At 60.4% G+C, this 27100-nt stretch overlaps 3 protein-coding genes and 1 long non-coding RNA gene across 12 annotated transcripts in view; 2 read left to right on the top strand and 2 right to left on the bottom strand.

The window, feature by feature from the left end:
* Positions 1–14566, top strand: part of NFIX (nuclear factor I X) — a 98128-nt gene extending 83562 nt beyond the window's left edge. For 4 of the 6 annotated variants that reach the window (XM_045083378.1, XM_004748315.3, XM_045083394.1 and 1 more), the window contains 3 exons: positions 3408–3555; positions 5664–5755; positions 10289–14566. In XM_045083378.1, coding sequence (XP_044939313.1) covers positions 3408–3555; positions 5664–5755; positions 10289–10303 — 255 coding nt within the window. In that variant the 3' untranslated portion in view covers positions 10304–14566. The remainder of the gene's footprint in view (positions 1–3407; positions 3556–5663; positions 5756–10288) is intronic. The other 2 variants (XM_013054109.2, XM_013054110.2) reach the window with 1 other exon arrangement.
* Positions 14567–14775: 209 nt separating this feature from the next.
* On the bottom strand, positions 14776–18004 carry LYL1 (LYL1 basic helix-loop-helix family member). 2 transcript variants are annotated; one of them, XM_004748308.2, is made up of 4 exons: positions 17870–18004; positions 16533–16903; positions 16358–16449; positions 14776–15507 (listed from the first exon to the last, which is right to left on the bottom strand). In XM_004748308.2, the coding sequence occupies exons 2-4, from the start codon at positions 16862–16864 to the stop codon at positions 15092–15094; spliced, it is 840 nt and encodes a 279-aa protein (XP_004748365.1). In that variant the 5' UTR covers positions 16865–16903; positions 17870–18004; the 3' UTR covers positions 14776–15091. The 2 variants fall into 2 exon arrangements, with proteins under 2 accessions (XP_004748365.1, XP_004748364.1); XM_004748307.3 differs by having other exon boundaries at positions 16533–16885; positions 17870–17990.
* A 163-nt stretch (positions 18005–18167) lies between these two features.
* Positions 18168–20680, top strand: LOC106005429. Its single transcript, XR_001178770.2, has 3 exons — positions 18168–18364; positions 19394–19564; positions 20551–20680. It is a non-coding gene; the product is annotated as an uncharacterized LOC106005429 (long non-coding RNA).
* On the bottom strand, positions 20163–27092 carry TRMT1 (tRNA methyltransferase 1). Of its 3 annotated transcripts, none has more exons than XM_045083343.1 (17): positions 26999–27092; positions 26494–26697; positions 26351–26406; positions 25960–26162; positions 25607–25794; positions 24378–24493; positions 24185–24297; positions 23256–23404; positions 22989–23075; positions 22838–22907; positions 22621–22755; positions 22440–22525; positions 22027–22135; positions 21865–21941; positions 20753–20872; positions 20532–20661; positions 20163–20339 (listed from the first exon to the last, which is right to left on the bottom strand). In XM_045083343.1, the coding sequence occupies exons 2-17, from the start codon at positions 26676–26678 to the stop codon at positions 20190–20192; spliced, it is 1974 nt and encodes a 657-aa protein (XP_044939278.1). In that variant the 5' UTR covers positions 26679–26697; positions 26999–27092; the 3' UTR covers positions 20163–20189. The 3 variants fall into 3 exon arrangements, with proteins under 3 accessions (XP_044939278.1, XP_044939275.1, XP_004748362.1); XM_045083340.1 differs by having other exon boundaries at positions 26494–26778; positions 26999–27085; XM_004748305.3 differs by having other exon boundaries at positions 25960–26102; positions 26494–26778; positions 26999–27085.
* Between the last annotated feature and the right edge of the window lie 8 nt (positions 27093–27100).

Below are 27100 nucleotides of genomic sequence, written 5' to 3'. Positions count from 1 at the left end.
ACCTGGTGACCGCCAGTGGCAGTACCAGGCTGCTCTGGGTCCGTGGCTGCCTCCAGAGCAAAGGTTCTCAGCCTTAGCATGCACGAGTCACCTGGAAGGCCCGCTAACACACAGGTGCCTGGGCCTCACCTGATTCTGATTCCCCAGACCTGGGTGGGGCCGAGAATCTGCATTTCTCCCCAAGTTCCCAGCCGATGTTGTTTCTGGTCGGGTGACCCACTTTGAGAACCATTGATCTAAAGCCTGAAGGAGTAAATTCCTAACCTCTTTGAGAATGTGAAGTTACAGAGCATCTTTGCAGAAAGAAAAAAGTACGCATATGAAATTTTTACGATTTGCAAAAGGGTTTCCAGGCACCACCCCGTGCTCGTCCTCGGACTGCAGCAAGAGGCCCTACTTGAGAAGAGCCAGATCAGTAAAGGCCAAGGCCAAGTGGACACGCCACTCAGAGGAGACACAAAGGGCAGAAGGAAGATGCCTGGTTAGCTGTGTTTCTGGCAGAGAGAAGAGGCCACCAAGTGAACCGATGGAGAAGTCACAGGGCCCGATGGGATAGTGTGACCCCGGGAGGCAGAAAGACCGGTTGTAGGTCAGCCTCAGGCATCAGCGCTGGAGCCGCCAGGCCTCGTCTTCATCTGTCTGTTGAAAGTGAAGAGCTATCCCATCTCCAGGTTCCTTCTAGCTTTTAACTCGTGAGGTTTCAAGGCACCGCAAAATCACAAGACCTTGAGAGATTTTTAAAACCTCAACTTGTACTGCAATCAGAGCTGAGATACCGTAGCCTGGTTGGAAGTAGCTTCCAGAAACTAAATGTTGTAAACCAGCGGTGTTTGATGACTGGCCGTGTTGGGCTGGGATTGGCTTCATCAAGAGCGATGAGTGATTTAGGTCCTCCTGAGGGGAGACAGGGTCTTGAGGACTAGAAGGAGGCACAGGGCGCCCTGTAGGAGCCAGGGCTACCTGGAGGGCCGTGGGCCCCAGCCCCTGGGGGAGGGGGCGGCAAGCACAGGATGGCACAGAGTAAAGGAGTGAGGCTGTGATCTCTCGAGACTTGCGTTTCCTGCCCTGCTGGAGGAAGGCAGTTGCCTACTTCTGAAAGGGCACCTGGCACAAAGGGCCCAGGACGCAGAGACCAGCAGCCCCTGCCTGCTTTTGTCAGGGGACCTCTGAGTGGGCAGGAAAGAGCAAGTCAAGGGAACCATTTGGAGGGACAATGTCAGACCTAGGCGCTGGTCTTTAGAGGTGATAGGAGGTGGTGGCCAGAGCTCAGAAGGGTGTGGCCGGCACAGGTCAGACATGGGGCTCGATGGTTTGAAAGTGCAGCATGCCTGGGCCGCACAGAGGTGGCTGTCCCCGGGCTTGCTGGGGAGCCTGGGAGGCAGTCTGCTTCAAAGGCTTTGGTCGACCACCCTAGAAAAAAAAGGCAGAGAGAGAAACGGATGGTGATTTAGGGTATCTGGCTGGTCCCAGGTTGGGGATGGTGTTTTCTGAGCCGGACTTAAGGGGTATGGGAAGGGGTGTTGTAGATAGAGGGTTCTGCAGGGAGCATGGGTGCAGCCCCCAACTGCTTGGGCTATGTTCTGGAAACTCCAATTTGTTTGCAATGGGAAGTACTTGGAAGGAGGTGACCGTAGAGGCATGAGTGGTGGAAGACCCCATCTGGGCTCCACCACAGGGGCCTTGAAGGTCCAACCAGGGGGCTCTTATTTGATGTTACACGCAGTCACATCTGTGGGAGGGGAGGGCAGTAGCCTGAGTGCTTTTGGATTTCAGGATGAGGGCTGGGATGAGCCCACTGGAAAAAATCCCCAGGATCCCTGGAGTGAGAGAGACATGGTTGTGAATTTCCGGCCTCACCAGTCACAGCTGGGTGACTGGATAAACCACTCTGCTGCAGAGCCTCAGTTTTGCCAGTTGTGCAATGGGGAGAATCAAGTTTCTCTTGAATAAGGGTTTCCCAGCCACGGCACTAGTAATGTTTGGCTTGTTGGGCCTTTATCCTGGGGGCCATCTCGTGCCTTGTGGGGTGTCTAGCAGCATCCCCAGACTCCGCCCCACCCCAGATGCCAGCAGCACCCCCAGAAGTGGTGCTACCCAACATGTCTCCAGACATTGTTAGTGCCCCCTGCCGAGGCAGAATCCACCCTGTCACCCCCGACCCAGGCAAAAACTGCTGCCTCACGGTGGGTGGGGTGGGGGGAGCATCGGCCACCACCTGGGTAAAGTATGCGGTACGGAGCCTGGCGCCGAGACGCTGAGTGTCCTTAGAGGACACTGTTAGCACAGGGGAGTCCCTTTGGAAGTCTCGTGGTCCTAGTCCAGTGGAACCAGTGAGGATAGAAGTTGGGTCGGCTGGAGACATCAAAGGGGTGGACTCCGTGGGGTTCGCCCACCAACAGAAGGGGCAGCACGGGAGCCTCCCTGAGCCTTGCACCTGGGTGGCTGGGGGGGCAGAGCTCTGCCCCTCGGGAGAGGGGACCATTTAGGACTCTGAGCTCTAGCCCCCTCACCCTGAGCCCAGGCTGCAGGTGGTCATCGAGAGCACTGCCCAGAGCTCCAGAAAGCTGTGCCTGCAGGAGGCCAGGGACCTCTGCCCCTCCCTGTGGGGCCTCCGTCCCCGAATCCCAAAGGCTGATGTGCACAAGGCATACATGAGGCTTAGGGAGGAGATTCAAGTTTGAGGCAGAAGACAGGATAGAGCCAAGCAATGGAGCTGGCGGCCAGGTTCCCAGGCTTCTGAGAGCCCCGTACAGGGAAGTCCTCTCTAAGAGCCTCGGGACTGCGGCTGGCAGTGATGGATTTTCCTCTTGGGCCGTTCTGTAGAAAATGGGCCGGCATCCCACAATCCTCAGGCTGCCGGGAGTCCGGGGCAAGACCCCCAGCACGCGGCGTCTCCCTGGGCTGTGATGTGGGGTAGAGGCCCGAGGGCCTGTGGTCCTTGGCTGGGTCGGCCAGCCCCACCCCAGGGGCCCGCAGAGGGCGGCCTGCGTCTGTTTTCGGGGGACGGTGGGGGGTGAGCTGGCGCATCTTACCTGCTGAGGCAGGTCTTCCAAGAGCACGAGCGTGCTAGGGGCAGCTGCTTAGGTGGCGAGGTGGCATGTTTTGATACCTAAAACATGTTCCCTGAGAAATAACAAACCACTCGTCGGACACCCCCTTTCGTCCCTCCCACAACTTCAAAAGAGGACCACAAAAAAAAAAAAAAAAAAAAGAGAGAGAGAAACACCTGAGAGACCAAATAGAAGCCTCACACCCTCACCCACCCCGTGCCCCGGAGGAGACGACCCCGTCCTGCATCTTCCACCGGGAGCGCCCGCTCTCAGGAGCGAGCTGGCGTGGCCGCGCAGGGGAGCGTGTGTCTGTGTGGGATGTGCCTTCATGCGTCACTCTATTTATGTTGTTCGCAGCCCAACGGTAGCGGCCAGGGCAAAGTCCCGGGGTCATTTTTGCTACCGCCGCCGCCTCCAGTGGCCAGACCTGTGCCCCTTCCTATGCCTGATTCCAAATCCACCAGCACTGCCCCAGACGGCGCCGCCTTGACTCCTCCATCACCTTGTAAGTGGACGATGAAACCGAAACCACAACGCCCAGCATCCCTGGCCCATCCAAACAGTCTCCACGGCAAAAAGAAAAACCCCTGCCCCGCCCACCGCCAGAGCCCCCCAACCCAGAGCGCCATGGAGCCTCCCACCCGGACAAGAGCAGAGCTGAGCCCCCAGTCATGGCCTCCAGGGCCTCAGTTGCACCAGCCAGCACCCCACGAGCCCCCCTGCCCACCCGCGGCTCCTAGCCGGGGGGCCCCTGGCCCAGGCCCCTCCCGGGGGCGGGAGGGGGAGCACAGTGGGGCACGCAGGCCAGGGGTGCTGGCCAGGGTGGGAGGGGGGCGGGGAGGCGCAGCCATGCCATCTTCATGCCTGATTGCTGTTTTTTTTTCATTTTTCGTTTTTTTTGTTTTTTGATTTTTGTTGTTTCGTTGTGCCCCGCTACACCAAAAAAAATTCAATGTGACCACAAGGTGACGCCACTGCCATCCCCTTTTGGCCTTGCCCCCTCACCTCCATTCCGGGGCCCTTGGGCCTCTAACCGTACAGCAGGCCAGCCCCTGACCTCCTCCCCTCAGTCTCACATTTGGTTTCTCGTTGTTCCTCTTTTTTTTTCTTTTTTTTTTCCTTTTTTTTTTCCTCCTCTCATCCCTCTCCCTTTCCCAGGTTGACTGTTCCAAGGACAAGGGAGGGCTCTGGGCCTCGGCTTACTTCATCTCTTTCTCTTCCTCTCTCTCTCTCTTTTAACCAATGACAAATTTTGTTAAAGGGAAAAAAAAAAAAATCTGAGTTGAGAGGCCCAAGGTAGACCCGACGTGTGAAGGACAGGAGAGGTGGAGGGTGGGCGGTGTGCCGTCTGTGGGCAGAGGGTGGGCTGCGCTTCGGGCGCTCTGGGGGCCGGCAGACCCCAGGCCAGGACTGCCTGGTCCGCAGTGGGAGGGGCGGCCCATCTCACTTTCCTCCGTCTCGCGCTCTCTGTTGCCTTCTTTCTCATGGTTTGAGTTCTTTCCCCCTCTCCATCCTCTTCATGCCATCTTCCCATCTGCATCCGCCATAAGACACGAAGTCATGGTCATGGTCATTGGAGGTGGGCAGGGTGGGAGAGGAGGCACTAGGCGGCAGAGTGGCTGGGGTGGGGTGGGGGGGGGCCCTGGACAGTATCTGGTGAGCATGCAGTCCCTGGGGTGTATCATCTGGTAGAGGGTGTGTGTTGGGGGGGAATCCCTGGCAGCCTGTGACACTCTTGTTCCTTCTGGGGACATCCACCCTGCTGGGGGTGCACAACCCATTCCCTCCCATAGGGTTCCAGCCAGAAAACCCAAGAAGAGCTCAGGGGTGTTGGGCTGCCCGTTTGCCCCTCAGGGTCCAGAACTGCTCATGGGCACCCAAGCCCTGGGGCTCTGCCACCTCCTCCTGTGCTACGGCCTGGGTCAGGCCCTGGGGACCGCGGGACCACAGGCTCTGGCTCATGCATCAGAGGAGGAGGACGCCTGCTGGGTCCAAGCTGGCAGCCAGGTCCTCTCTCTGCCCCTGTCCCAGCCATCTCAGCCCTCCACTGGACCCCTGCAAGTTCCCTGAGCCATCAGCCCCATCCTTGGGACTGCCCGGCGTGGTTCTGTGATGCAGCACCGGCCCAGCTGCCCTGGTCGGAGAGGAGGCCTGGCTGAGCCCGCCTTCCCTGAGCAGGGTGGGGCCGGTCCGGCTGAGCCCCCAGCATCCCGCCCTCCCAGGCTCCCTCTTCCCAAGACCCAAGAGAGTCCGTGGGAAAGCACGGGTGCCTTGCTTCAACGAGGGCTAGCCTCAGTCCTGCTTGGTGCCTGCTTTGGGGACAAAACGGGGTCTATGGGCCTCAAGCTAAAGCCTCCAGGGCCCCTCCCACACCCTGGGCCAGGAGAGAGGACATCTGGCTGAGGTGGAATGCTAGGGGTGGGGGACAGTGTGTGCTCCTGGTCAGTGAGCGGGTGATGGGACCCCCTCTGGCCTGTCCTTCCCACGGCCAGCCTAAGCCCTGGCAGCGTGGTCTAATCCAGTCTCTCCCTCTCTCAGCAGCCCCGAAGGGCAGTGCCCGGGCAGGCCCCAAGGCCTCACGGGGTCTCTCCCTCTCTTCCCTGCTCCCCACAGCATTCGCAACGACAGGCGCCTCCTCTGCCAACCGGTTTGTCAGCATCGGACCCCGGGACGGCAACTTTCTGAACATCCCACAGCAGTCTCAGGTAGGAGGCTCCACCCGCGAGGTGGATGTGGGCACAGGGGGAAGAGGCAGGGGCGGGGGCATCACGGGGCGGGAGGGAAGGCGCTGGCTCCTTGAGGCCAATCCGGGAGAAGGGGCTAGGGCAGGGCTGGAGGGCCCAGGCTTTTGCAAGCCCAGCTGAGCCTGCCTCCCCAGGCAGCCCCCAGGTCCCCTAGCTAATCAGCTAATTGGATAATTAGCTCTGACAGCCCCGGCCCTGGGGAAGGCGGCCAAAGACCTGAGGCTAGAGGCGCTCTGGGCCAGGCCTGGTGGTAGCCCGAGGCCCCGTTAGGAAGAGGACAGCGTCTGCCTGTTGCTCTGCTCCCTCTCCAGCTGGAAGCCCTGGCCCCCAGCCCTCCCCTTCTTCCTTGGCTTTGGGTGGGCTGGGCAAGGGGTGGAGGAGGGACAGAGCCATCCTGGTGGGCTGATTGCCCAGAGACTCTGGCACCCAGGGTAGGGCAGGGCCTGTTGCCACCCTGGAGGCCCCTCCCTCAGGTCCCCATGAATCCCGTTAGAGGGGAGGCCGGGCTGTTGGAATCTCCAGTCCAGCTCCCGCCCGCCCGTCCCCGGTTCTCACAAGGAAAACTCCAGCCCTCCTGCTGGAATGCCCTGGATCTGGTTTTGTCCAGGCCTCTGTGCTCTCGCACGCACGTGGGCCCCCTCCTCCCTGTGCCTGTCCCCCAGAGGCTGGAGCCCCGGGGCCTTGGGGTACAGGGAGGACCCACCTCAGGAGCAGGGTGGAGGCCCGTTTAACAAAGCCCCAGGCTTCTCGGGAAGGAACATGCAAATACTCTTTCTCTTTTGCGCATTTTACCAAAACACCATCCTGTGAGCCCAAGGCCTGGAGGCTTTCTCCACCCCAGGAAATCCACCCCAGCCCAGAGCCCCAGGGCCACCTCTTGCTGCTCCGGCTCCTTTACTGCTCTGAGGCCTGAGTCCAGAGAAAGTCGGTGGATGCAAGTTTTGTGTGTGTGGTTTGAGGTTTTGTTTTTTTTCCCTTTTCCTTTCCCTCCCCAAAAAAAAAAAAAAAAAAAAAAAAAGCCAAAAAACTTTGTCAAACTTCAAACTTCAGAGCTCCCTAGTGGCAAGGAGGGGAGGGGAGGGGAACTTCAACCCCCTCCAGCTTCCCACCCCCTTTCCCCAGAGTCACGTCTGACCCGTCTGGTTTCCAGGAGCAACCAGACATGATGTAACACCCAGATGAACTTGAACTTGGGGGTGTTGAGAAGAAAAACAATGGCTCCGAGCAGGGGCTGGAGCCAGCCCCCTCCGCTGCTCTGTGCCAGGGAGGCCGAGAGAGCCCTGCTGGCAGAGGGCGGGAGGGGGTGCCAGAGGAAGGGACAGCAGGCGGGCCTCCCCTCCTGGCGCTGGGCTGGCACCAGGCGGCAGGGCTCCATCGCTCCCGCCCTCCCTCCCTCCCTCCCCCTGCCCCAGCGCCTGTAACTCCGAGCTCCCCAGCTCCCCGCTGCTTGCTTGCTCTTGGGGACCACTGCCGTGAGTCCGCCCCGCTCACCCTGTTTCCGCCTGCCTCCGTGTGCTTTCTCTTCACTTTCTCTGCTCACTTTGCTTGGACTTTGGGGCCAAGGCAGACTTGGAGGCAAGTTTGGGAAACAGTTTTTCTCCCCCTTGTTTTGCAAAGCAGCCTGAGCCCCGGGCCCCAGCAGGCAGGTGTGTCTGGGGGTGACGGTGGGGGCGGTGGGGGCGACTGGAGCCGGACGAGGCCCACAACAGCCGAGAGCCCTTGGGCCTGGGGGCAGGCAGGCGGCTGCAGCGGGCGCAGGGGGTACCGTGGGGGGCGGTTTCCACAGTAACCAGTGACTTTAGCTGATCTCTGGAGCACCAGATGGAGAGAGAACAATAGAATGAGGGAAGAAAAGAGAATTTTAGCAATTTTGTCATTCCCTGGGCAGCGCTTTTTACTTAGTTTTAATCAATTTTGGACCTGGCTCAGGAAGCAGAAAGGGTGAGCAGAAAAAGCCACTTTGTGCTTGGCAGCAGATGCCCCCCCCTTCCTGGGACCTATGGGGAGGCACTGGGGAGCTATCCTGGAACCACCTTTGTCTGCAACTCCAGGCCTTGAACTGGGGTCTTCCTGGTCTGCGGGGCGGGGAGGGGGAGGGCAGGAGGGGCTTCCCAATCTGAACACTGGTGGTTTCCCCCTCCTGTGCAGCTCCCAGGGAACCAGCCTGGCACCTTGGCTTGGTCCGACAAAGAGGGGCCAAACGTGCTCTCCGTGTCCCCGTTGTCACCTGCCTCCTTCCCCTTGCGGGGAGGGGGCGGGCCAGGCTTACACAGCAGCGCTGTAAGGGTTCCTCTGTTGTCTCCCCTTGCGAACGGGGTCCCAGAGAACACAGAGGCCTTAGACCGCAGGGATAGGGGCTCCCCCAGGCGGCTCCCTTCTCAGGCCAGGACTGGAAGCCTAGGGGCTGGCTGCTGACTTAGCTTCTGCCGAACTCGGGGTGCCTTTGGCCTGGGTTTCCCCTACACAGTGCCAGGTATCCCGTGAGACTCCCTTTAAAGACCTGTAGTTAGTTGATGGGGTTGGACCTTGGGCAGTTCCTCCAGGAGCTCGGCCACAGAAGGGCAGGTCTCTGGGTGTGGGCCAGCACGTGGCAGGAAGTTGGGCATCTCTGCCCACCCAGTAAATGCCAGCAGCACCAGTCATTGTGACAACCCCAAGCCCCCATTCCTCCAAATGTCCTCCATCTGCACCATCCAGCGGGGCAGGTGCCGGCCACGTGTGGCTGTTGAAGTTCAAATTAAATAACTAACTAGAGGGGCACCTGGGTGGCTCAGCCCTTTAGCGTCTGCCTTCGGCTCAGGTCGCGATCCCAGGTTCCTAGGATCAAGTCTCACATCAGGCTCCCTGCTCAGCGGGAGTGGTGGGGGGTCTGCTTCTCCCTCCCCCTCTGCCTCTCCCTCTGCCTGTGCACACGCTCTATCTCTAATTTAAAAAAAAAAAAAAATGTAAATAACCAACTAGAGAAAACTTTAGTCCTCAGTAACGGCGGCCACATTTCACTTGCTGAGACGCCACATGTGGCTCGTGGCTACCACACTGGATAGGGCAAACAGGGAACGTTTCCATTGTCGAAGAAGGTTCTAGGTAATCTTCCAGGCCCTTTTTAACACTACAACTCCATGTGTTCATCCCTCAGTAGAAGACTGCCCATGGTCCCAGACCAGAGCCTGAGGGGCGGGTCCAGCCAGCGGGCATAATCTGTGCGGCTCAAACAAGTGGTTTTAAACACTGACAGCTTTCACATGGGATGCCGTCCGGACTTCTGGCTTCTTTTGAAAAGCTGGCTGATCTCGCTGCCCCGGGGGCCTCACTCCAGTGTGGCAGCCTTGGCCCTGGGCTCCCTGAGAGCATGCCACGTGTGGCGGGTAGGAACATCGACTTGGAACCTTCCCCTGTGTCCGAGTCCTGGCGAGTCCTGGCTGGGCTGTGTGGGCAGACCATGTAGCCTCGGGCAGGCCAGCCCCACTCTCCCCACCCGGCTCTGTGTGGGCTTGGAGCACGGGTAGGATGGGCTGCTACCCAGTGCCAGCTCTGTGGTTAGCCCTGCTCGGCATTTCAGATCTGTGACCCAGAGCCTGGGAGTTGCCCCGATATACATTTCCAGGGACCCTTTTCTGGCCCCAAGGGTACTAGTAGTTCTGCACAGGTCCTGTAGACCAGAGAGGAGAAAAGCTCCCTTCCCTCCCCTCCCCCGCTGCCCCTTGGCCACAAGGTGGGGCCAGAGCCTTTGATGGAGGGCATTGCCAGGCCGCCCAGCCTCCGGGTCAGGTGTATTTTGTGATGAGGAGCCACGGAGACTGGTTTGTGGGAAGGCGGCTCCCCCTGCTGGCACCCTGAGGGAAGCGCCTCCCGCCGCAGGGAGACTGGGGTCCTTCCCCTGCGCCAGGTGCCCTAGGGTAGAGGATCAAGCACAGGGGGCTATGGGGCCCCTCCCCCAGGCCAGGGACTGCTAGGGACTGAAGCCATGTGCTGTCCCCCCTCCCCAGCCTTTCAGCCTGTGGGACCTTGGCTGGGGAGTACAGACGGGAATTTCTGCTTTTAATCCAAAGAGACAGAAAGAAAACTCAGCAAGAAGCTGAGCCACCCCCACCCCACTCCCCAAACCCCTCTGGGGACAAAAGCTCCAGCCTGGCATCCTCCCCACCCTGCAGGACCCATACAAAAACCTAAACAATTGGAAACATGGCCAGATCCCAGGTCTGTGCCTGTGCCAGCTCCAGCCATGGGGGTCCCACCCGCTGGGCACAGTGCCCACGGGAAGGCCAGCTGGACCCTAGCACTGGGGGGCAGGGTCTCTTGGGGGCAACAGGATTCCCACAGGAGGTACCGACAGAAGGGGGGTGTACCTCTTCGTGGGGTGTTGGTGTCCTTGGCTTTGCTGGAGGTGAGCCCTCCAGGGGCCTTGAGCTCCAGCCTGCAGTCTGCGGACCAGGTGGGCGCAGAAGAGACTTGCCCCTGCTATTCTCAATACGGCCTCTTTTTGTCCCATTTCAGTCCTGGTTCCTCTGATAAGATCGACAAAAAGAAATGACAAAATGTAAAGAAGAGGTTCCTCAAACGGGGGGAGAAGAAATTTTGAGACGTGGAAAAATCCCCCAGCCCAGCCCCACCGAAAAGCAAAAATTAGACGTCGTCAGCCACTCAGCCCTTCTCTCCTCCAGCCCGGGGAGCCCTGCAGGCCCCCAGAAGCAGCCCAGTTCTCGGAGAGCCCTCGGAAGAGGTCTCGGGGGAGCTGTGCACCAGCAGCCAAGCAGAAAGAAACATGCAAACGGACTCTGTTAAGTAGAGGACAGAAAGAAAGAAAGGATGCAGCAGAACTGCCTTTCTCCCCTCCCTACCCCGCCCGACCTTCCGGGGAAGGAACAAAATCAACCCAACAAAGAAACCAGCACAGTTCTAAAGGGGCCTGTCCTCCACTCTCACCCTTTTTAGGGGAACCCCACCCCCAACTTGGGCCGGAGCTTCACTAGGGAGCCCGGGGGACAAGCTTGTACAAATGATGGGGGGCAGATCCAGAGGGTTTCTCCCTCCAGACTCCGCCCCCTCCCTGCCTGTCTACCCGCCCCCCCCCCTCAGCCCCCACTGCCTTGGCCTCTGGCTTCTTCCCCCAGCTGCTCTGGACTAGGTGAGGCCGGTGCCTTCCTGGTTTCCCTGCCCTACCTTCGGGCTACAAGCCCCTGGGGCGGGGGGGCAGGGAGAGGCCCCTGGAGCTAGTTTCTTGCTCCTGCAATGGAGGGTGTCCTGTCACCCCACCCTGAGCTTCGGGGTTAGTTTCAGGGCCCCAGACCCCTCTGTACAGTCCATAGGATAAAGTCGGAATGCTACAACAGCCCGTCCCAGCCTGGGACAGGCCCCCTCTTCCCGCCCTCTGCAGGCCGGGAAAATCACTCTCTCGCCGCGCCACGAGTGAGGGGAGGTGGGCCCCAGGGTCGCCCCCACACCCCAGCCCCGCATGCAGGTGCCCTCGCTCCGCCCCACCGGTCCCTGCCCCTGCCCCTCACGCAGACAGCCCTGCTGTGGCCGGGCCGGAGAGTGGAGCAGAAAGGGGACCCCGGAGCCGAGCGAGGAGGACGAGGCAGCCGCCGCTGCCACCGGCTAAGCCGCCCACCTGCGCTAGGTAGGCGTCCTGATCGTCGCCGACTTTCAGTTCCTTTGGAGGGTGTTGGGTGTTGTCCTTTTTCAAAAGTTTTTTTGGAGCTTTCTCTGTCCCCCCCAACCCCACCTTTCTCCACCATATGGGCCTCTTGGCCACTTCTCTCTGGATTTCAGCTGTAATGTCTTTACTCTTTCTTTAGGGGTGGGGCATTCATTGTTTGGGTCTTTTGCCGTCGCAACTGGGAACTCCTCCATTTGAGCAACTTGGGGACAATTTGGTAACACACCACAGGAAGTAGCTCTCCCCCCCCTCCCCCTGCAGCCCCTTCCTCCCCCACCAAGGGATGGTTGGGGACCTGTCCAGAGGGTCTTCCGAAGCCCCCTGGGAGGGAGGGAAGCAAGAGCATGCCCAGCCCCCCTCCAGGGTGTGACTTGGCCCCTCTGGCTTGTCTTTCTGTGCCTTACTCCCCCCTCCCTGCATCTCCCTTCCTCGCCCCCCTTCTGGAGTCCTCGTGCCTCTCTCTCTCTTTCTTAACTGTATGAAAACACAAAGCACAGGTCAGGATCCTCTGAAAGTCAACCCAACATTGCACCGTAGGGGTGGGTTGTGGGCTTTATTTATTGTGAATCTAGTTTGTGAGGCTGTGGCCCCAGCAGGGAGGGAGGGAAGGAAGGAGGGGGGGCAGCTGGCTGGGGAGGCGAAGAGGGCCCTGACCTGGGCCAGAAGGGGCCGGCGAGTGGCGTCTCGTCACCCGGAAGCCGCCAGGTGGCTGGCCCCAGCAGTGGCTTTTGTTGGAAGTTGAGCGAAGGCCCTCCCCCGTCTGCGTGCAGCCCCTGGGGAAGACCGGGACTGAGAAGCAGGGGATAGGGGATCCCGCGGGAGCCTGGGTGGGGGGGGCGTGGGGAGTAGGGCGGGGGGGGGGGTGGTGGGGGGCCGGGTGGGCCGGGCGTGACGCGCGCGGTCAAAGTGCAATGATTTTTCAGTTTGGTTGGCTAAACAGGGTCAGAGCTGAGAGGGGAGCGGAAGGGACCCCCTGCCCGGCCGCACGCGCCCCTTCCCTCGAAGACAATCGGGGCCGCGGGCGCGCTGGGCCCGCGGGAGCCGGGGTCTGCGGGGCGCCCGCCCGGGCGAGGTCGGAAGCTGCAGGCCAGCTGGGCCGGGGCGGGAGCGCGCCCGGCGGGGCTGCCCGGGCGGGCAGGGGGGTGGGGGCCGCTCCTTTCCCAAGTGTCGTTGTGAGGGGGCAGGCGAGGGGCGACGAGGGCGACAGGAGATGTGGGGACGTGTTAGAAGAGAAAAAAAAAAAAACCCACAAAAAATATATATGGGGGAAATGAACTTTTTTTTTCATTGAACCAAGTGCAATGCATCAGAGAGTTTTCCTATCTTTGTATGTTAAGAGATTGTTAAGAAAAATTCTATTTTTGTTGTAATGTCCTCGCGGCTCTGGGGACGCTAAAAGAACTGGGCCTGCCCCGCCCTGCGCGGGGATAACGAAAGCTGAGTGTTTTTTCCTTTTTTTTTTTTTCGTTCGTTTTCAGTTTTTTTTTTTTTTTTTAAGTCGTTTTCCTGCGTTGACGAGGATGATCTGGGGTTTTTATTTGTTTCGTCGTTCGTTCTCGGTTTCGGTGGGAGGGCTGAAGGAAACGTTCACATTTTAGAGTTTAAAAAAAAAAACAAACACCTGGACATTAAAAAAAAAAAAAAAAACCACAAGATCAAAAAGGAAAAGGACGAGAGAAAATTATTTTTAAGATAATTCAACATAAAAACCCTGGTGCTTCTTACATTATAAAGTACGTTTTAAAAAAAACCCACAAACTATTATACATAAGTTTATGAATCAATTAAATATCCTGCACTTGTTAGGAACACGCATATCCCTTCTTTGTTGAGTTTAACGGAACGGGACAGCGGCATACGCCCGGCGGCTGGGCTGCTCTGGCCGCGGGTCTCCCCGGGCGCCCCCTCCCCAGGGCCCAGCGCCCCCTCCTCGCCTCATCCCCGTCCGGGCACGGGGGCGCGGCGGGGGGGTCCCCAGCCCCTCCCCCGCAGAGGTCAATGCCAACGAACAAACGTCCCCTCCCTCCCTCCCTCTCCGCCCCGAGCGCCCTTCTTTGAGCCAGACGCCAACTTGACCCTCACCAGCATTATCAGGAGCGCGCTCAGCAAGTTGGTAGTTACCCCCCCTTTTCCCCGGCGCCCCCGACTCAACATCACTCCTTCCACCCCTACCCCTACCCCCGTCACCCACCGGGGAGCACGAGGAAGGCTCGAAGCTCCAGGACAGGACCAGCCAAGCTGACAGGTCGATTCGCCCAGGCCCGCGCCCGCACGCACGCACGCACACGGCCCCGCACACAGCCCCACCCCACCCTGCAACCAGCCCCGTCGACTGCCTTACACACCCGCCCCCGCGCTGGCCGGCCGACCTAGTGCCTTGTTCTCACCCCCGTGCTGGCGGAGCGGACGCCGCGCTCTGGGTCCCAGAGGGGCCGGGTGGCTCAGACGACCCACCATTTCCTCACCCCGACCGTGCTGAACGGACCCCCCACACGAGAGAAAATAAAGGAGCAATAAAGTCACGAGAAATTTCGTCCCCCAATCGAGAGCCCGAGGGGCACCCCAGCCCCGCCTCTGCTCCCCCCACCCACTCACCCTCGGGGCGCCCCCCTTCCCCCCCAAGCCAGCCTGGGCCAGCCCCGCTTCGGCCCCTCCCGGGAGATCCGTGCGCCCGACCAGCACCAGCATCGCGGACCGCAAAGGCCGCCCGTCCCGTCAAACAAGTTTCTTCTTAGGCTAAGAAACGCAGTATATACGAGTATCTCTATATATAGTACTAATGGATTTGGTGTGCTTCCCCCTTAGCGTCCCCTGTCCCTCCGCTCCTCCTCCTTCAGCCTGGTCTCCCCCTCTCTCTGCCCTCCACCCCCCGTCTCTGCACTGAGATACATAAGAAACAAGGGTAGTTTACTGTCTGTTTTGTTTTCTGGGTTTTCAGTGTCCTAGCGGAATGCAAGTAGGCAGCCAGCCCGTATGTTCCCTCTCCGCCCCGCCCCGCCCCGCCCCGCCCCCGTCACTGCGCTTCTGTTATACCATCTTTGCCTGACTCTCTCCGGCTTCTCCATTGAATGGCTAATGTGTATGTGAAATAAAGAAATAAAGAAAAACAAAAGTAAGAGCGCCCGAGCCTTCGCTAACGCCTTCGTCCGGGGACTGGTTCGGGATCCGTGGGTGGGTTGCCGCGTCGGTTCTGCGCCTCAGCGGACGCGGTCAAGGAGCGTGTATCCATGAGTCTCCAGGAGGGGGCGCCAGTGAGAAGGGCAAAGACTCCCCCGTCCCTCCCCACCTCTCTCGGTGACCCCAGCCCGGAAAAAAGAGGCACCAGTTTAGTCCGATGAGCTGTCTGCCATGTTGGTTCCCGCACCTCGTCCCTGGGAGGGAGACGCGGGAAAGGCTATTTCCAGCGGTTGGTGGGTGATTTAAAAATAAAAAAAAAAGAAGGTGGCCTGCTGGGGGGCCCCCTGGGGGCGACAGTCGCCCTTCCAGACCCCTGGGACCCTTTTCCCCGTTGGGGACGTCCTCACTGTTCCCTCTTCGGGGAAGTTCGCCCCAGAGCAGGCGCAAGGCATCATCCGCCCTTTCCTCGACAGCCCTGGGCTGAGTTCCCGGTGACCCTCGGCTCAGAAGCAACGCTGCGGAGGTCACCGCACCTCAGGGCTCACGGCCGCTCGTTCCGTCTTGATGGGCCGGGCCGCCCCGTCGGGACTGCCGTCGGGGCCGGCCGGGGTCGCGGGCTGCGAGCGCACCGCGGCCTCGGCCCTACGACAAGGCCCGCGGCGGGCGCCATCGATGGGGCCCCGATGCGCGGGTCTTTTGCGGGGCCCGGACGGGGCGGGGCCTGCAGCCAGAGCCGCCGCCTGGTCGCGCAGCAGCCGCACCAGGAAGCCGATGTATTTCATGGCCAGGCGGAGCACCTCGTTCTTGCTCAGCTTCCGGTCGGGCGGGTGCGTTGGCAGCAGCTTCCTGAGCTCTGCGAAGGCACCATTCACGTTCTGCTGCCGCCAGCGCTCCCGGCTGTTGGTGAACACGCGCCTGGCCACCTTCTGGGGCTGGTGCCCTGCGAACAGGAGGGGTTGGGTTGGCGCCGTGGCCCAGGAGGCGCCCCCTCCTGCCCACGTTTCAGGCACCCAGAGCCCTCGGGAGGGCACTTCCACATAGGCGGTGGGCTGGGGCTCCCTCCATCCAAGGGATCCACAGGCAGGACCCAGGCATATCTCCCCTGCTAGTGAGCAACACGGCTCCCACCACCCGCCTCACCCCCCCCCCCCCCGCAGCCAAGATGAGGACATCACAGGTCCCCGCTGCAGACAACTGAGGCCTTCTGTATCTCTGTCCACACCTTCCTGTCAACAGCTGAGATTCCGAGGGACATGTGTCCTGTGGCTGTCAGTCTGGGGAGCTGTCCCTGTGGTCTTCATTCTGGAGCATGCCCCTATATGTGGCTGGAGGTGCACGTGGGTCTGAGAGGTCCCCTAGGTGCCAGCGTGGTCCTGTCTTGGGAGAACTCCTGGTATACCTAAACGGCTGTGGTCATGTCTGATCGTTGCCGGGTGGTTGTGGTCGTGTGGCTGTGGTTCTGTGGCTGACGCTTGTGGGGCCATGGTCCTAAGTGACTGTGGTTGTGTGGCTGTTCCTTGTGTGGTTCTTATCCTGTGGCTGTTTCCTGCGTGGCTGTGCCTTCTAGTGGGGGCTGTCATCTTGTGGCCCCCATGCCATGGTGCATTTTGCCACGACTCTTGGTGGCTGGTTGGGTGGCTGTGGTTGTGTGGGGCTGGCCGCGGGTCTGCGGTTTTGCACGTGGGTGTAACCTGAGTACTGGAGGCCTCGTGTGGGCTGTCCTGCATGTGTCCCTGCGGCAGACAGGAGTCCCAGCAGGTGGCTGTCTGTGCACACAAAGTCATACTCACCCTCAGCCAGCTCCAGTTCACAGTGGCTCGGTCTCCGCTTCAGCCGGCTGCTGGGGAAGAGGCCGAAAGCTCCTGCCGGCCCAATGTAGAGGCTGTAAGGGGTCGTGGGTCACTAATGCCTTGTGGGCAAGGACCCTGGCCCTGGATTCCCCCCAGGTCCCAGCCCTTCACTGACCTGTTGAGGAAGGGGTCAGGGTGATAATGCAGGGCCAAGGGGGGTGGGACAGTTCCCAGGGCAGAGAGCTGCAGCAGTGGGGGTCGCAGGGCGCTCAGCTCCGTGGTGGCCATGGTTACTCCTGGGGGCCTGGTGTGGCCCAGGCTGATCACCGGCACACCAGGGGGCAGCCTTGGGGGTGAGGAGCCTTGGTGGCCCATCTCTTTCACCTTCGGTGGCCCAGGAGAGGCAGGCTTGGGGGGCGGAGCAGGTGCTGGGCTGGGGGCACACACCATTTCGGCCTTCTCAGTCATGGTGGGGCCCACCTCTGCCTGGGCCTGGGGCGGGCACATGGACCCCGAGGGGGTGCTCACCTGTGGGAGGGAAGGAAGCTAGTGGGGAGGGAGGAATCAGATGCCAGCACATCCCTTTGCCCAACAGAGCCTTCAAAGGAGAGGGAAAGGGTGGTGGTGGTGGGGGGTGGTTCCGTGCGTGAAGGCAGGTGGGCTCAGAAACCACCAGGACATGCGAGGAGGATGTGACACAAGGGCCGGAGGTAACTAGCGGGTCTCTGGGCGGCCCTGAGCTCAGCAGGGCCAATCTCTGAGCTATTTGTGACCCACGAGGACCTCAGTTGCCCAGCTTCTGAACAAATTTCCCTTATTCCAGAATCCCTTCTCGGCTGGAGTCTGGAGAGAGGGGTGAGGAAGGAAGCTGGGATGGAGCCTGTGTCCCCAGGATGACCCTGTAACCCTCAGATCTGATCTCGAGACCCTCATTGATACCACGTGACCTTAGAATCCCTCTATAATGGACTCTGACCCTTCACTGATACCCCGCCTCAGCTGACCATGTGGGACTCCGCTATGACCCTGAGGGCTCTTCTCATTGCCTCCATATCACACCCTGAAAGTCCCCCATAATTGCTCCATTGACTCCCACCCCCACTGAAAACATCCCCCTTACTAGTCCTGTAACCCCACTGCTGACGCTGTGATAAAAAATGCTGACCCAGGATCCCCAAACCCTGACCCCACTGCCTAGTACCTACAGTCATGTCCCAACCCTTCTCTGGCCCTCCCTGATGTCCCCCACGCCCCATTTCCTATCCCCATCGCCACCGACGCCTTTGCACCCTGGCTTAAACGTTTTGGCCCCATGGCTTGGAGTATCCAGCAACTTCTGGGACTCCTGGCTCCCCTGCCCCCTCTTCCTAGGTAGATAGGCCCTGGGGAAGCTGACCTGAACTCTCACTAAGGAGGTGCCCCCATGAATGAATGAATGAATGAATGAACCAATGATCAAATGAATACAGGCACTCCCAGGATCCCCCACCTTCAGGCGGACTCTCCTCTTACCCCCGCACTGGTCCTGCTGTTTGGTGAGTGCCCTGGCTCTGTCCTTCAGGGTCGGGATGCGGTTGGGTTTCAGGCCAGGCTCCGTGGCCCCGATCCGATCCGGCCTCTGCGTTCACGGCCGCTGGGAGCTTGCCGCCCCCTCCCGGCAGCGGCGTCGGGGCCGCGCCTCTTCCCGGGCTCCCGAAGGCCGGGGCGAAGGCGGCGTGGATCCCTCGAGGGAAAGTGAGCAGCTCCCGGCCGGCCCGCCCTCTCCCCGCCCCCGGCGGCCCAGTTTCCTCCCTCTCACCCCCGGCCGCGCCGGAGGATGCTGGACCGGCACAGATAAGAGCCTGGCCGACTGGCCGCGCCTGATAAGGAGCCGGGCTGACCCCGGAGGAAACCGGCGGGCGGGGATCTCCGAGCGCTGGCCTCACAGCTCCGCCCCCGGCCGGCGAGGGACGGAGCGGTCCCCCGGGACCTCTGAGGACCCCGACCCACTACACAGCTGGGAGTGAGGTACGCAGCTGCACGCAGAGGGGAAACTGAGGCAGGGAAGGTGCGGCCTCCAGTATCGCTCGGGTTTTGCCTCCGGCTTTGAACAGCCCTGGCCCAAGTGTCCGTGCTGATGGGGGTGGAGAAGAGCCCCTTCCGGCTGAGCGGGGGCCTCGTGACCAGGGGCCCTCTCCTGCCCCTCCTCTCCTCACCCTGCTTGGTTCCTCTTTTTACGCCACCCCTCTGGGGCTGTGCACCACCCCCACCCGGGTTAGGGGCACTGGCAGGAGGGCAGTTCCTACGGCCTGCCTTTGGGCGTCCAGCGGCGGCCAGTGTCCTGGGCCCCCAGGCCAGCTGTCCACACCACCTTTTCAGGCCCAGGAGGATGAGAGGAAGTACCACCTCTGGGAGAGACTTCCTAGGGTGCCAGGGCTGGCCAAGTTCACAATAGGTGTCCCTGACGTGTCCCCACAGGATGCAGATCTTCTAGGCCACAGGAGGGAGCATAGAGCCCCAACCTGGTGGCCTCTGGCCCTCCTCCCCCATCATAGGCCACTTTGGGGGTGCAGGGGAGGACAGTGATAAAGAGGCGTTGGGCAAGTATCTGGGAGTGGGGGTGGAGCTCCTCACCGGCCTGGCCTCACCAAAGCGGGGGGTCCTCCCGGACTAGCTAGCTTCCCGGCTAGCTTCCTAGCAGGGACGAGACTGTCCCCTCCTCCAGGGCTCTCCCACTGGGGCCAGTCAGGCTTTTGCCTCAGATGTATCTGGGTGACAGCAGAAGCTGCCCCAATGACACCACCGCCCTCCCAGGAATCTGGTAGAGCCGGGGAACCACCAATGATCCAGCAGCCCCACCAGGGGCTCCTCTGAGCCTGTGCGTTCACTGATGATCCCCTGCAAGCAAGGTTCTAGGATTAGGGTCATTTTACAGATGGGGTTGAAGCAAAGAGAAAGGTGTCTGGGAAGGCCCCACAGCTACCACTTGGGGGTGGGGGCTGTGCTCTCCGTTAACGTTGCTAACCCTTCTAACCCTCCTAACCCTCCGTCCTGCAGGCGAGGGGAAGCAGCAGGCCTGCCGGCCTCAGTGCGCTCGCCCGAGGGGCCGCAGAGCAGGAAGCACCTGGCCTGGAGCGGATGCACAAGGCGCCTGGTTCCGGTCCGGCTTCCGCCCCCGCGGCCCCGTGGGGAGCTCCGCCAGAGAACCAAGCGGCGACGCGAGTCAGGGTAGGGGTTGGGTGACTGGAGAGCCGGTCTGCATCCACGGGACCGGCAGTGTGTGTGCGCGTGGGGCGGGGGGCGGGGGGCGGGTAGTGGAGGGGGCGGGGTAAAGGCTCCAAGGGCACAAGCACACGGCTGCCGCCCCGTGGCCGCATCGGGAACTGCAGGGACCAGCAATGGGGTGGCCCAGGGCTTCCTGCTGCAGATAGTCCGGCCAGGCGCCCCAGAGAGAAACACGGACACTTCAGTCAGGCAGGGATAAACCCCCAGAATCCCAGGGCTCTCCAGGCAGTTAAAAAGGACGGACAGAGAGGCACCTGGGTGGCTCAGTGGGTTAAAGCCTCTGCTTTCCGCTCAAGTCATGATCCTGGGGTCCTGGGATTGAGCCCCATATTGGGCTCTCTGCTCAGCGGGGAGCCTGCTTCCTCCTCTCTCTCTGCCTGCCTCTCTGCCTACTTGTGATCTCCGTCTGTCAAATAAATAAAAAAAATCTTAAAAAAAAGACAGAGAGAGGAAGAGTCTCCAGACGTGTCAGTTGGAGAGACGGGCAGGGCCCCCAAGATGGACAGACCCCAAGCGGCCTTCTCATTCAGACAAATGACAGTCGAAGGGATGACGTCTCTTTATTAGCTCAGTCTACTCCTGGACCAGTGGCCATGCCAGGCCCAGGCGGGTTCTGGCAAGGAGTCTCTGGATGGTCACCGGGGTCCTCGTCAGCAGTATCCTCGGGTGCTGGGGAGCTGTGGGAGTAGCAGCACTGGTCCCCGTGTTGACAGGTGCCCTGGTGGGAGGATGGGGTATGTGAAGCCTGGCTCAGAGCTCAGCAGCCTCTGCTGGGTCCTTTTCGTGGATGGGGAACTCACTTCCACATCTCGCCTGTCCCAGGTCTCCCAGACCCACCTGCCCCTTGGCCTTGACCTCTTGCTGGGAGGGGGATCCCTGGGTGCTGCAGGGGGAAGTAGGGGTGCCTCACCTCCTTGAATCTTTTACAGGGAAATGTCTTGAGCCGGGCAGCCCGCTGGACTGGGTCCTCTGCTGGCTCTTTTCTCTTATTCTGGTGCAGCCTGCGTCTCTCCTCCATAGCTCCGCCAGCTGCCTTGCCCCTGTGCAGGGAGAGGAGGAGCTGGGACCCCATTTGGCCTTTGCGTTGCCCCTGCCCTGGACAAGCCCCACCGTCACAACACTCTCACTCACCCTGGCCGGGCGCGGGGCCGGGGGCCCCAGTTGGCCTCAGGATTAGCCTGGAAGCGCTTGAGTCCTCGCTGGCGGGAGCTGGGGTTGGCATCCTCCCGGATGGTGAAGTTGGCCTGCAGCCTGGGAAGGCAGGAGTCGGGGCTGAGGGGCAGGTGCCCGCGGGTGAGCACAGACGGCCCGCCAACCTCGGTGCGGTGCCACGTGCCTCGGGAAGACTCAGGTGCCCCAGCCATTTAATAAACAGTTATCAAGGGGTGCCTGGGTGGCTCAGTGGGTTAAAGCATCTGCCTTCGGCTCAGGTCATGGTCCCAGGGTCCTGGGATCGAGCCCTACATCGGGCTCTCTGCTCAGCGGGGAGCCTGCTTCCTCCTCTCTCCCTGCCTGCCTCTCTGCCTACTTGTAATCTCTGTCTTTCAAATAAAGAAATAAAATCTTTAAAAAAAAAAATAAACAGTTATCAAGGGCCTACTGTGTGCCTAAAATCTGCCATTTGCAAAGCCAGTGTTCTAGTGCATGAGACAACGGTACGAACCAGAAACAAGGAAATCACAATGTGTTTGGGTACAAGAGTTTTGAAACAAGCAGAGCAGGGGACCCAGGGGTAGGGGCGGGGAAAGGCATGCAGGGCAGAGTGAATGGGGGGGAGGGAAGCGCCATCAGGGGACCTGGGGACAGGCACTGCAGGCAGAGAGAAGAGCTCTCGTAAACGCTGTGCCTGGCAGAGTCGGAGCGAGGAGGCCCGGTCCAGAGGGAGGGGGGTGGGGAGAAGGGGACGAAGGAGGCCAGAGAAGATCGCAGCCAGGTGGTGCCGAGCGTGCACTAGTGAGTGCGGTGGAAGTCACAGGGGGAGCGGACTCGGGCTCACAGGTGCTATCTTGGCTGCTGGGCATGGGGCAGGGGCAAGCGGGGCGGCCAGGGGACCGGGACAGAGACGACAGCTCTGGGGTAGGTGGGCAGTGATGCGGCCAGACCAGGGTGGGGGCAGAAGGGGAGGGCAAGTGGGAAGATTCTGGATCCTACTTGAATGAGCATGGGGTGGGGGGGGGGCATCCGTGTTGTCAGCGCACACGGGAGCTTCTCCTGCCTCCGGGCAGCCCTGGCAGAGCCCATACCTGGGCTCCACACTGAGAATGCGGAAGGCCGGGCTGGTCTCGGACAGGCGCTCCCGTTTCACCGGACACTCCTTTTCCTGGGAGGAAAAGCTCAGAGATCAGGGGACGTTGGGCCTGACTGTCTGGCGCTCCCATCCCCACTCCGGCCAGGCCAGCCCTCACCCAGCAGCGCATGATGTCCCAGAGGGCGGAAGAGGGGGCATCTGTCTTCACGGCGTTCTTACAGGCATGGGAGAGGGAGACCCGGAAGCCAGCGTGGAGAAGGGCCGACCTGGAGACCAAGAGGGGCCGCGGTTGGCCGGGGGCGGGGGCAGGTTCGGGTGGGGAGCTGCGCCCCCTCGATGGGACTGGTGCAGCTGAATGGTTCGCGGTGTCTACGTGGCTTGTGTGAGGCCGGTTATTGAACCATAAGCCCATCCCCCTTGCCAAGGCTGATGGCCCCCGTGCCCTGCTCTCAGCACCTGCACAGAGGCATGCTGAGTCTCTGTTTCTCGGGAGACCCTGGTCTGTGAGGGGCTGCACCTGCCCAGTGGCCCCGAGGTCAGGCGCAGGCCCCATGCCCGGGGGATGCTCACCGCAGCTGCAGGAGTCTGGGCGTGCTACAGCGGATGGTACTGCTCAGCTGGTCCAGCGTGTAGTAGAGAGGCACATCCGGGAGCTCCTGCGAGTGACAACAGGGTGGATATGGGGCAGACGTTGGAAGGATGGCCAGGTATAGGCGGGGAACCCCCATCCGCACCCCGGCCTGGCCCCCACCTCAGTGATGACGCTCAGGACCCCCCGGATCCGCTCTGCGGTGTGGAAGCGGCCGGGGTTGGTGCTCACAGCCTCTAGGACACGCCCCACGAAGTCCAGGTCATGGATGGGCTCTGCCCACAGGGGACCGCCAAGCTACAGACACACAGCAGCCGGAGGGGAGGGGTCAAGACAGCCGCGACCCCAGTGCCCGCCTTGTTTCCCTGCCCTGCCTCACCTGGTGTCGCTGCCCACAGTGCTCACACTCGGGGGCGACAGGGGGACCGCAGGCTGCAGAGAACTTGACCCTGCAGAGAGCGGAGTGGTTGGCAGGCAGTGACCCTGGGATGCCCCGTCTTCACCTTCCTACCCGGCTCCCTCTTGCTCACCGGCCTCCAGAGGCTCCTGACGCTTTGCCAAGGCGCTGAAGGTGGAAGGTCCCGCAGCCCACGCACTGGAATACGAGTGCCTGCTTGCTGTTGGGGAGCAGGGGCACCCCTAAGTTCCCAGGATGATCACCACACCCCGACGCCTCCCTCAGGCTAACTTCATCCCCATCAGACCCCCTTTTTTGGGGCGGGAGCATGACCCCCCCCATACCCCAAAATGTCCTGTTGCCTTCTTCCATCCGTCACTCTTCCTTGCCCCAGACTAACCTGGCTGAGGCTTTGACCTTGGCCTGGCCAGTGAAGACACGGACAAAAACACGCACATAGAAGTCAGCACTGACACTGAGCAGCGGCACCACGAAGCGTTGGTAGCAGTTGGCTCGGAGGTCCAAGCTGTGCAGGACAATCCTCAGGGCCTGGGGGGTGGGAAATGGGCTTCGGCCATCAGCTGCGCCCCCACCATGGCCTCCCCGCTACCCTGGAGGCTCACGACCCCCTCAGGCCCAAGCCCAGTCCCCCATGTCCTGGCAGCATGACCCTTGCCAAGGGAATGTCTCAGTTCCCCCATCTACAAAATCAGGACAGTCTGTGTCTCTTTAGGGCCCTTTTGGTACCACACAATTAAGGGGTGCTCGGGCCCCTGAGCCCAGTGTATTCTGATTATCATTGACCGCGCGGGCCCTGAGCTGTACGATGTGCTCCAAAGACCAGTGTTCCAGCTCCCCAGACTGACCTGATGACAGATCCCTTAAGGAACAAAGACAAGACATCCTCCTTTCCAGCCTATGGCCACCCACAGGCAGCCCCTGCCTTCTCGAATCCCCGCGCCAACCCATCACCCACCATCGTGCTCATTGCACAGATGCAAAAACCGAGGCTCGGAAAGAGGGGATTAGTTGTCCAAAGACACCGGCAAAGTTAGGATGTGAGCCCAAAGCCAGACCCAGACCTGAAAACTGCCTTAAAAAGCAATTTTGGAAAATTGTTAAAAACAGACGATACTGGGGGGAAAAAATGACCAAAGCACCGGTTCCTACCCCGGGCAACACCCCAGCCCCCCGAGATGACCAGAACTGGCAGCCCTGGCTCTTTAGGGCTGCACTGGTTGTAGACATGCGTGTCATCCATGCCTTGGGACCTATCGGGAGGAAGCTAAGCGGCTGCAGGGGGTGGCAGAGGCCGGGGAGCACCCTCACCATCTCGTGGCAGGCGCGACTCTTGAGGGCCATGGCCCCGTACTTGCTGTAGCACGTCTCCCCGCTGTTGCCTGCCAGCACTGCCATGTCCGTGCACGTCACGCACAGCAGCCCTGTGAGGGGGGCCCGAGCCGTGAGGACTCTTGTGGCACCTCGAGCCAGGCTCTCCACCCCTGCAGCAGCGTGGCCTCACCTCCTTCACTCACGGCCTGCACGGCAGCATCCAAGAAGGGGGCAGGGCTGCCGTAGGGGTCCAGGTCGATGACATCAAACCGCTCTGACGCCTTCTGGTGCTGGTACATCAGCATCCTGGGAGCGAGAAGGCCAGGTCCTCAGCACCCTGCCCCAGGGACCTGCTCAGTCCCCTACGCGTGTTCTCTCACTCGGTGCGACCGTTCCGGCCCAGACCGAGGGGCCAGCTGCCTCTGTTCAGATCCTGGCTGGCCCATTTGCTAACTTCACGACTCTTCCTCCTTGGGCCTTGGTGGACTCCTGTGTAGCAGTGGCAGTAAGGACAGCCAGCCGCGTTTCAAGCAGCTTACAGCTCTATTAACTCATGTAATCAAATATGGATTTGGAATGATAGCTCCCTTTGTAAGTGACCAAAGACAAACTCTCCCATCTTGTGTAGCCTAAAACTGTAGCCCACCCACCACCTTCCTCCAGCCCTCTCTGCCCTACCCCAGCTGGAGCCGGGCAGAGGGAAGAGAAAAGCAGACTCCCCGCTGAGCAGGGAGCCCGAGGCAAGGCTCTTTCCCCAAACCCTGGGATCCAGAGGCCCCGCACTTAACACTTAATTGACCTAAGCCAACCCAGGCGACCCTCCTATCAGGTTTCAATACAACCAGGAAAGCAAATGATTTTCATAGCAAAGACTTTTTTGTTTTCTGTAAAGGGTCAGATAGTAAACATTTGAGGCTTTGTGGGCTGCAACTGGTACCCTTTTTAACCCTTTAAAAATGCAAAATCATTCTTAGCTGGTGGGCTCTACAAAAACCTGTCCCCACAGCCGGTTGTTTGAAGGGCCCCAGAATTAGAATATGAATGCCCCAAGGTCAGGGATTTTGTCCGTTTTGTTTCCTGCTGCCTGGCACAGGGTAGACCGGATATCTGCGCCTGCACTGGTGCCCGTAGTGTGTCTGAATGAGTAGAAATACCAGAGGTTGGGAGTCTAAATCGGCAACCATGATGCCACACTTCTGGCTACACAGCATTATCTCATTTAATCACCACAGCATTAGTATTACAACTCCTGTAATACTAACGTTCTCATTTTACAGACTGGGAAACTGGGGCTCAGAGAGACTAAGGCATCCTCCCGAGGTCACACAGGAAGAATATGACAGACTTAGGATTTGAGACCAGGCAGCCTTGTTCTAGCATGCGCCTGCCAGCCATCAGGCTCAGCTGCCCCAAACCTACCGGGCGTCTGCCTGCCTGGGATGCACCAGGTGGGCCACACCGTTGAGCTGCACGTTGCGGCGTATGAGATCCACGGCTCGGGCAGAGGCATCGTTGGCAACCACAGACTGGAGCCCAGGCACCTCTCGTGCAAAGCGAATGGAACGGAGGCCCGAGGCTGCCAGACCCTCCAGCACTCGAAGGCCTTCCTGTTGGAGTAACCAGGAAGCCCCGCTCACATGGATCCCTCCATCCTCCGCTGGGCCCCAAGGAGCCCCCACCACCCACTTCCTACAGCTCTTCCACCACAGGAGCCTTCCTTGCTCTGTTACTGGAGGACTCTGGGGGTGCCACCTCCTGTGCTCAGGCCCCACCTCGCAGATCTCCCCCACGGCAGCTGTTCGAGGTTGGTCTCCTGGGGCCAGGTTTGCACCCTCTTTCAGTTCAGCGTTTTCCTCCTCTTGCTCTGACAAGTCCACGACCACCTTTTGCACGTCCTTCTCACCTGGCACCTTGACTGCAGCCACCCAGAAGCACAAGTCAGGGGATAGTGAAGCTCCCCCTGAGAAAGCTCCCCCTATTTCTCAGGAAACAGAAGATTCAGGGAAGAAAATCTTTCTCAAAGCCCCTGGGGAAAGCCTGAAGGAAACGAGGCCAGGGCCTGCTGTGTGGCTGGAGCATTTCAGGACTTTAAGGGAAAGGAGGCGGGGCAGGGAGAAAGCTGGGCGTGACCCCCGCCCACCAGGAGACTGGACCTCGACTCACTCTGGATTCCTTTGGCCGCAAGCTGAACGCGAGCGAACTCGGTGATCACAGCACATCTGCAGGAGATGGAAGGTTAGCTCACAACCCCCTCATCCTTGCAGTTCCACTGCCCTCTGCCAAGCTGACCCCAGGCCCTTGCTCACGTCAGGTCCCGGTTAAACTCCTGCACTGGATTGTAGAAGACTTCGTTGGCGCTGGGGAAGGCTATCTTGGCGGCCCCCTCGGTGACCGTGGTCTCCTGAGCCTCGGATGCGCACTCTTCTCCGCAAGGCTCGGTCCCGTTCTCCATTTCGCCCGGATTCCGTAGCCCTTGCGTCTGTTCCTCCATAAACCGGGCTCTATAGAGACTGCAGGCGGGGCGAAGAGTCAATCTTAGCCACAGAACGATTCTCGCACGGGACATCCGCGGAAGCCTCTGCCCGCCAAGCCTGTTTCGGGGGGGTGGGGGAGGGCACAGGAAGAGCATCAGAGAGCCGTGTCTGCGAGCCAGGTGGCCTATACATCGATAAAGTTTCAGAAGACCCTGCGGCCTCGGTAAGGTGACACCACACCCCATTTTCGGGAGACCGGCCTCTGAGAAGCCAGAAGCCTTCGAGCTGGCCCAACCCCGACCTGTATCGTTCCCCGCGTCGCCCACGCCTTTCTCACCCTCTCTCGAGGTGCAGAGGACCGAATTAGTCTGGGTGCACGTTTCCCGGATTAGGACCTGGGCGTCGCCATGTTGGCACAGTGGGAGGGCAGGTCATATGA

The sequence above is a fragment of the Mustela putorius genome, unplaced genomic scaffold (genome assembly GCF_011764305.1).
Source record: "Mustela putorius furo isolate JIRA1106 unplaced genomic scaffold, ASM1176430v1.1 tig00000095_pilon_pilon_pilon, whole genome shotgun sequence".
Classification (NCBI taxonomy): domain Eukaryota; kingdom Metazoa; phylum Chordata; class Mammalia; order Carnivora; family Mustelidae; genus Mustela; species Mustela putorius.
The sequence above is the reverse complement of the archived record's forward strand: the minus strand, read 5'-3'. Positions and strand labels throughout refer to the sequence as shown.

Bases quoted from the DNA above. Each gene is read 5' to 3' on its own strand.
- LYL1 (XM_004748308.2), bottom strand. From the start codon at position 16,864: ATGTGCCCGCCCCAGGCCCAGGCAGAGGTGGGCCCCACCATGACTGAG. The intron at 16,450-16,532 runs GTCAGTGAAGGG...GACCCCTTACAG, and splicing joins CCTGACCCCTTCCTCAACAG to CCTCTACATTGGGCCGGCAG. The intron at 15,508-16,357 runs GTGAGTATGACT...TCCTGTTCGCAG, and splicing joins TGAACTGGAGCTGGCTGAGG to GGCACCAGCCCCAGAAGGTG.
- TRMT1 (XM_045083340.1), bottom strand. From the start codon at position 26,753: ATGTCCCGTGCGAGAATCGTTCTGTGGCTAAGATTGACTCTTCGCCCC. The intron at 22,908-22,988 runs GTGAGCAAGAGG...CGCTCTCTGCAG, and splicing joins TCAGGAGCCTCTGGAGGCCG to GGTCAAGTTCTCTGCAGCCT. The intron at 22,526-22,620 runs GTGGGGGCCAGG...TGTCACTCGCAG, and splicing joins TCCTGAGCGTCATCACTGAG to GAGCTCCCGGATGTGCCTCT.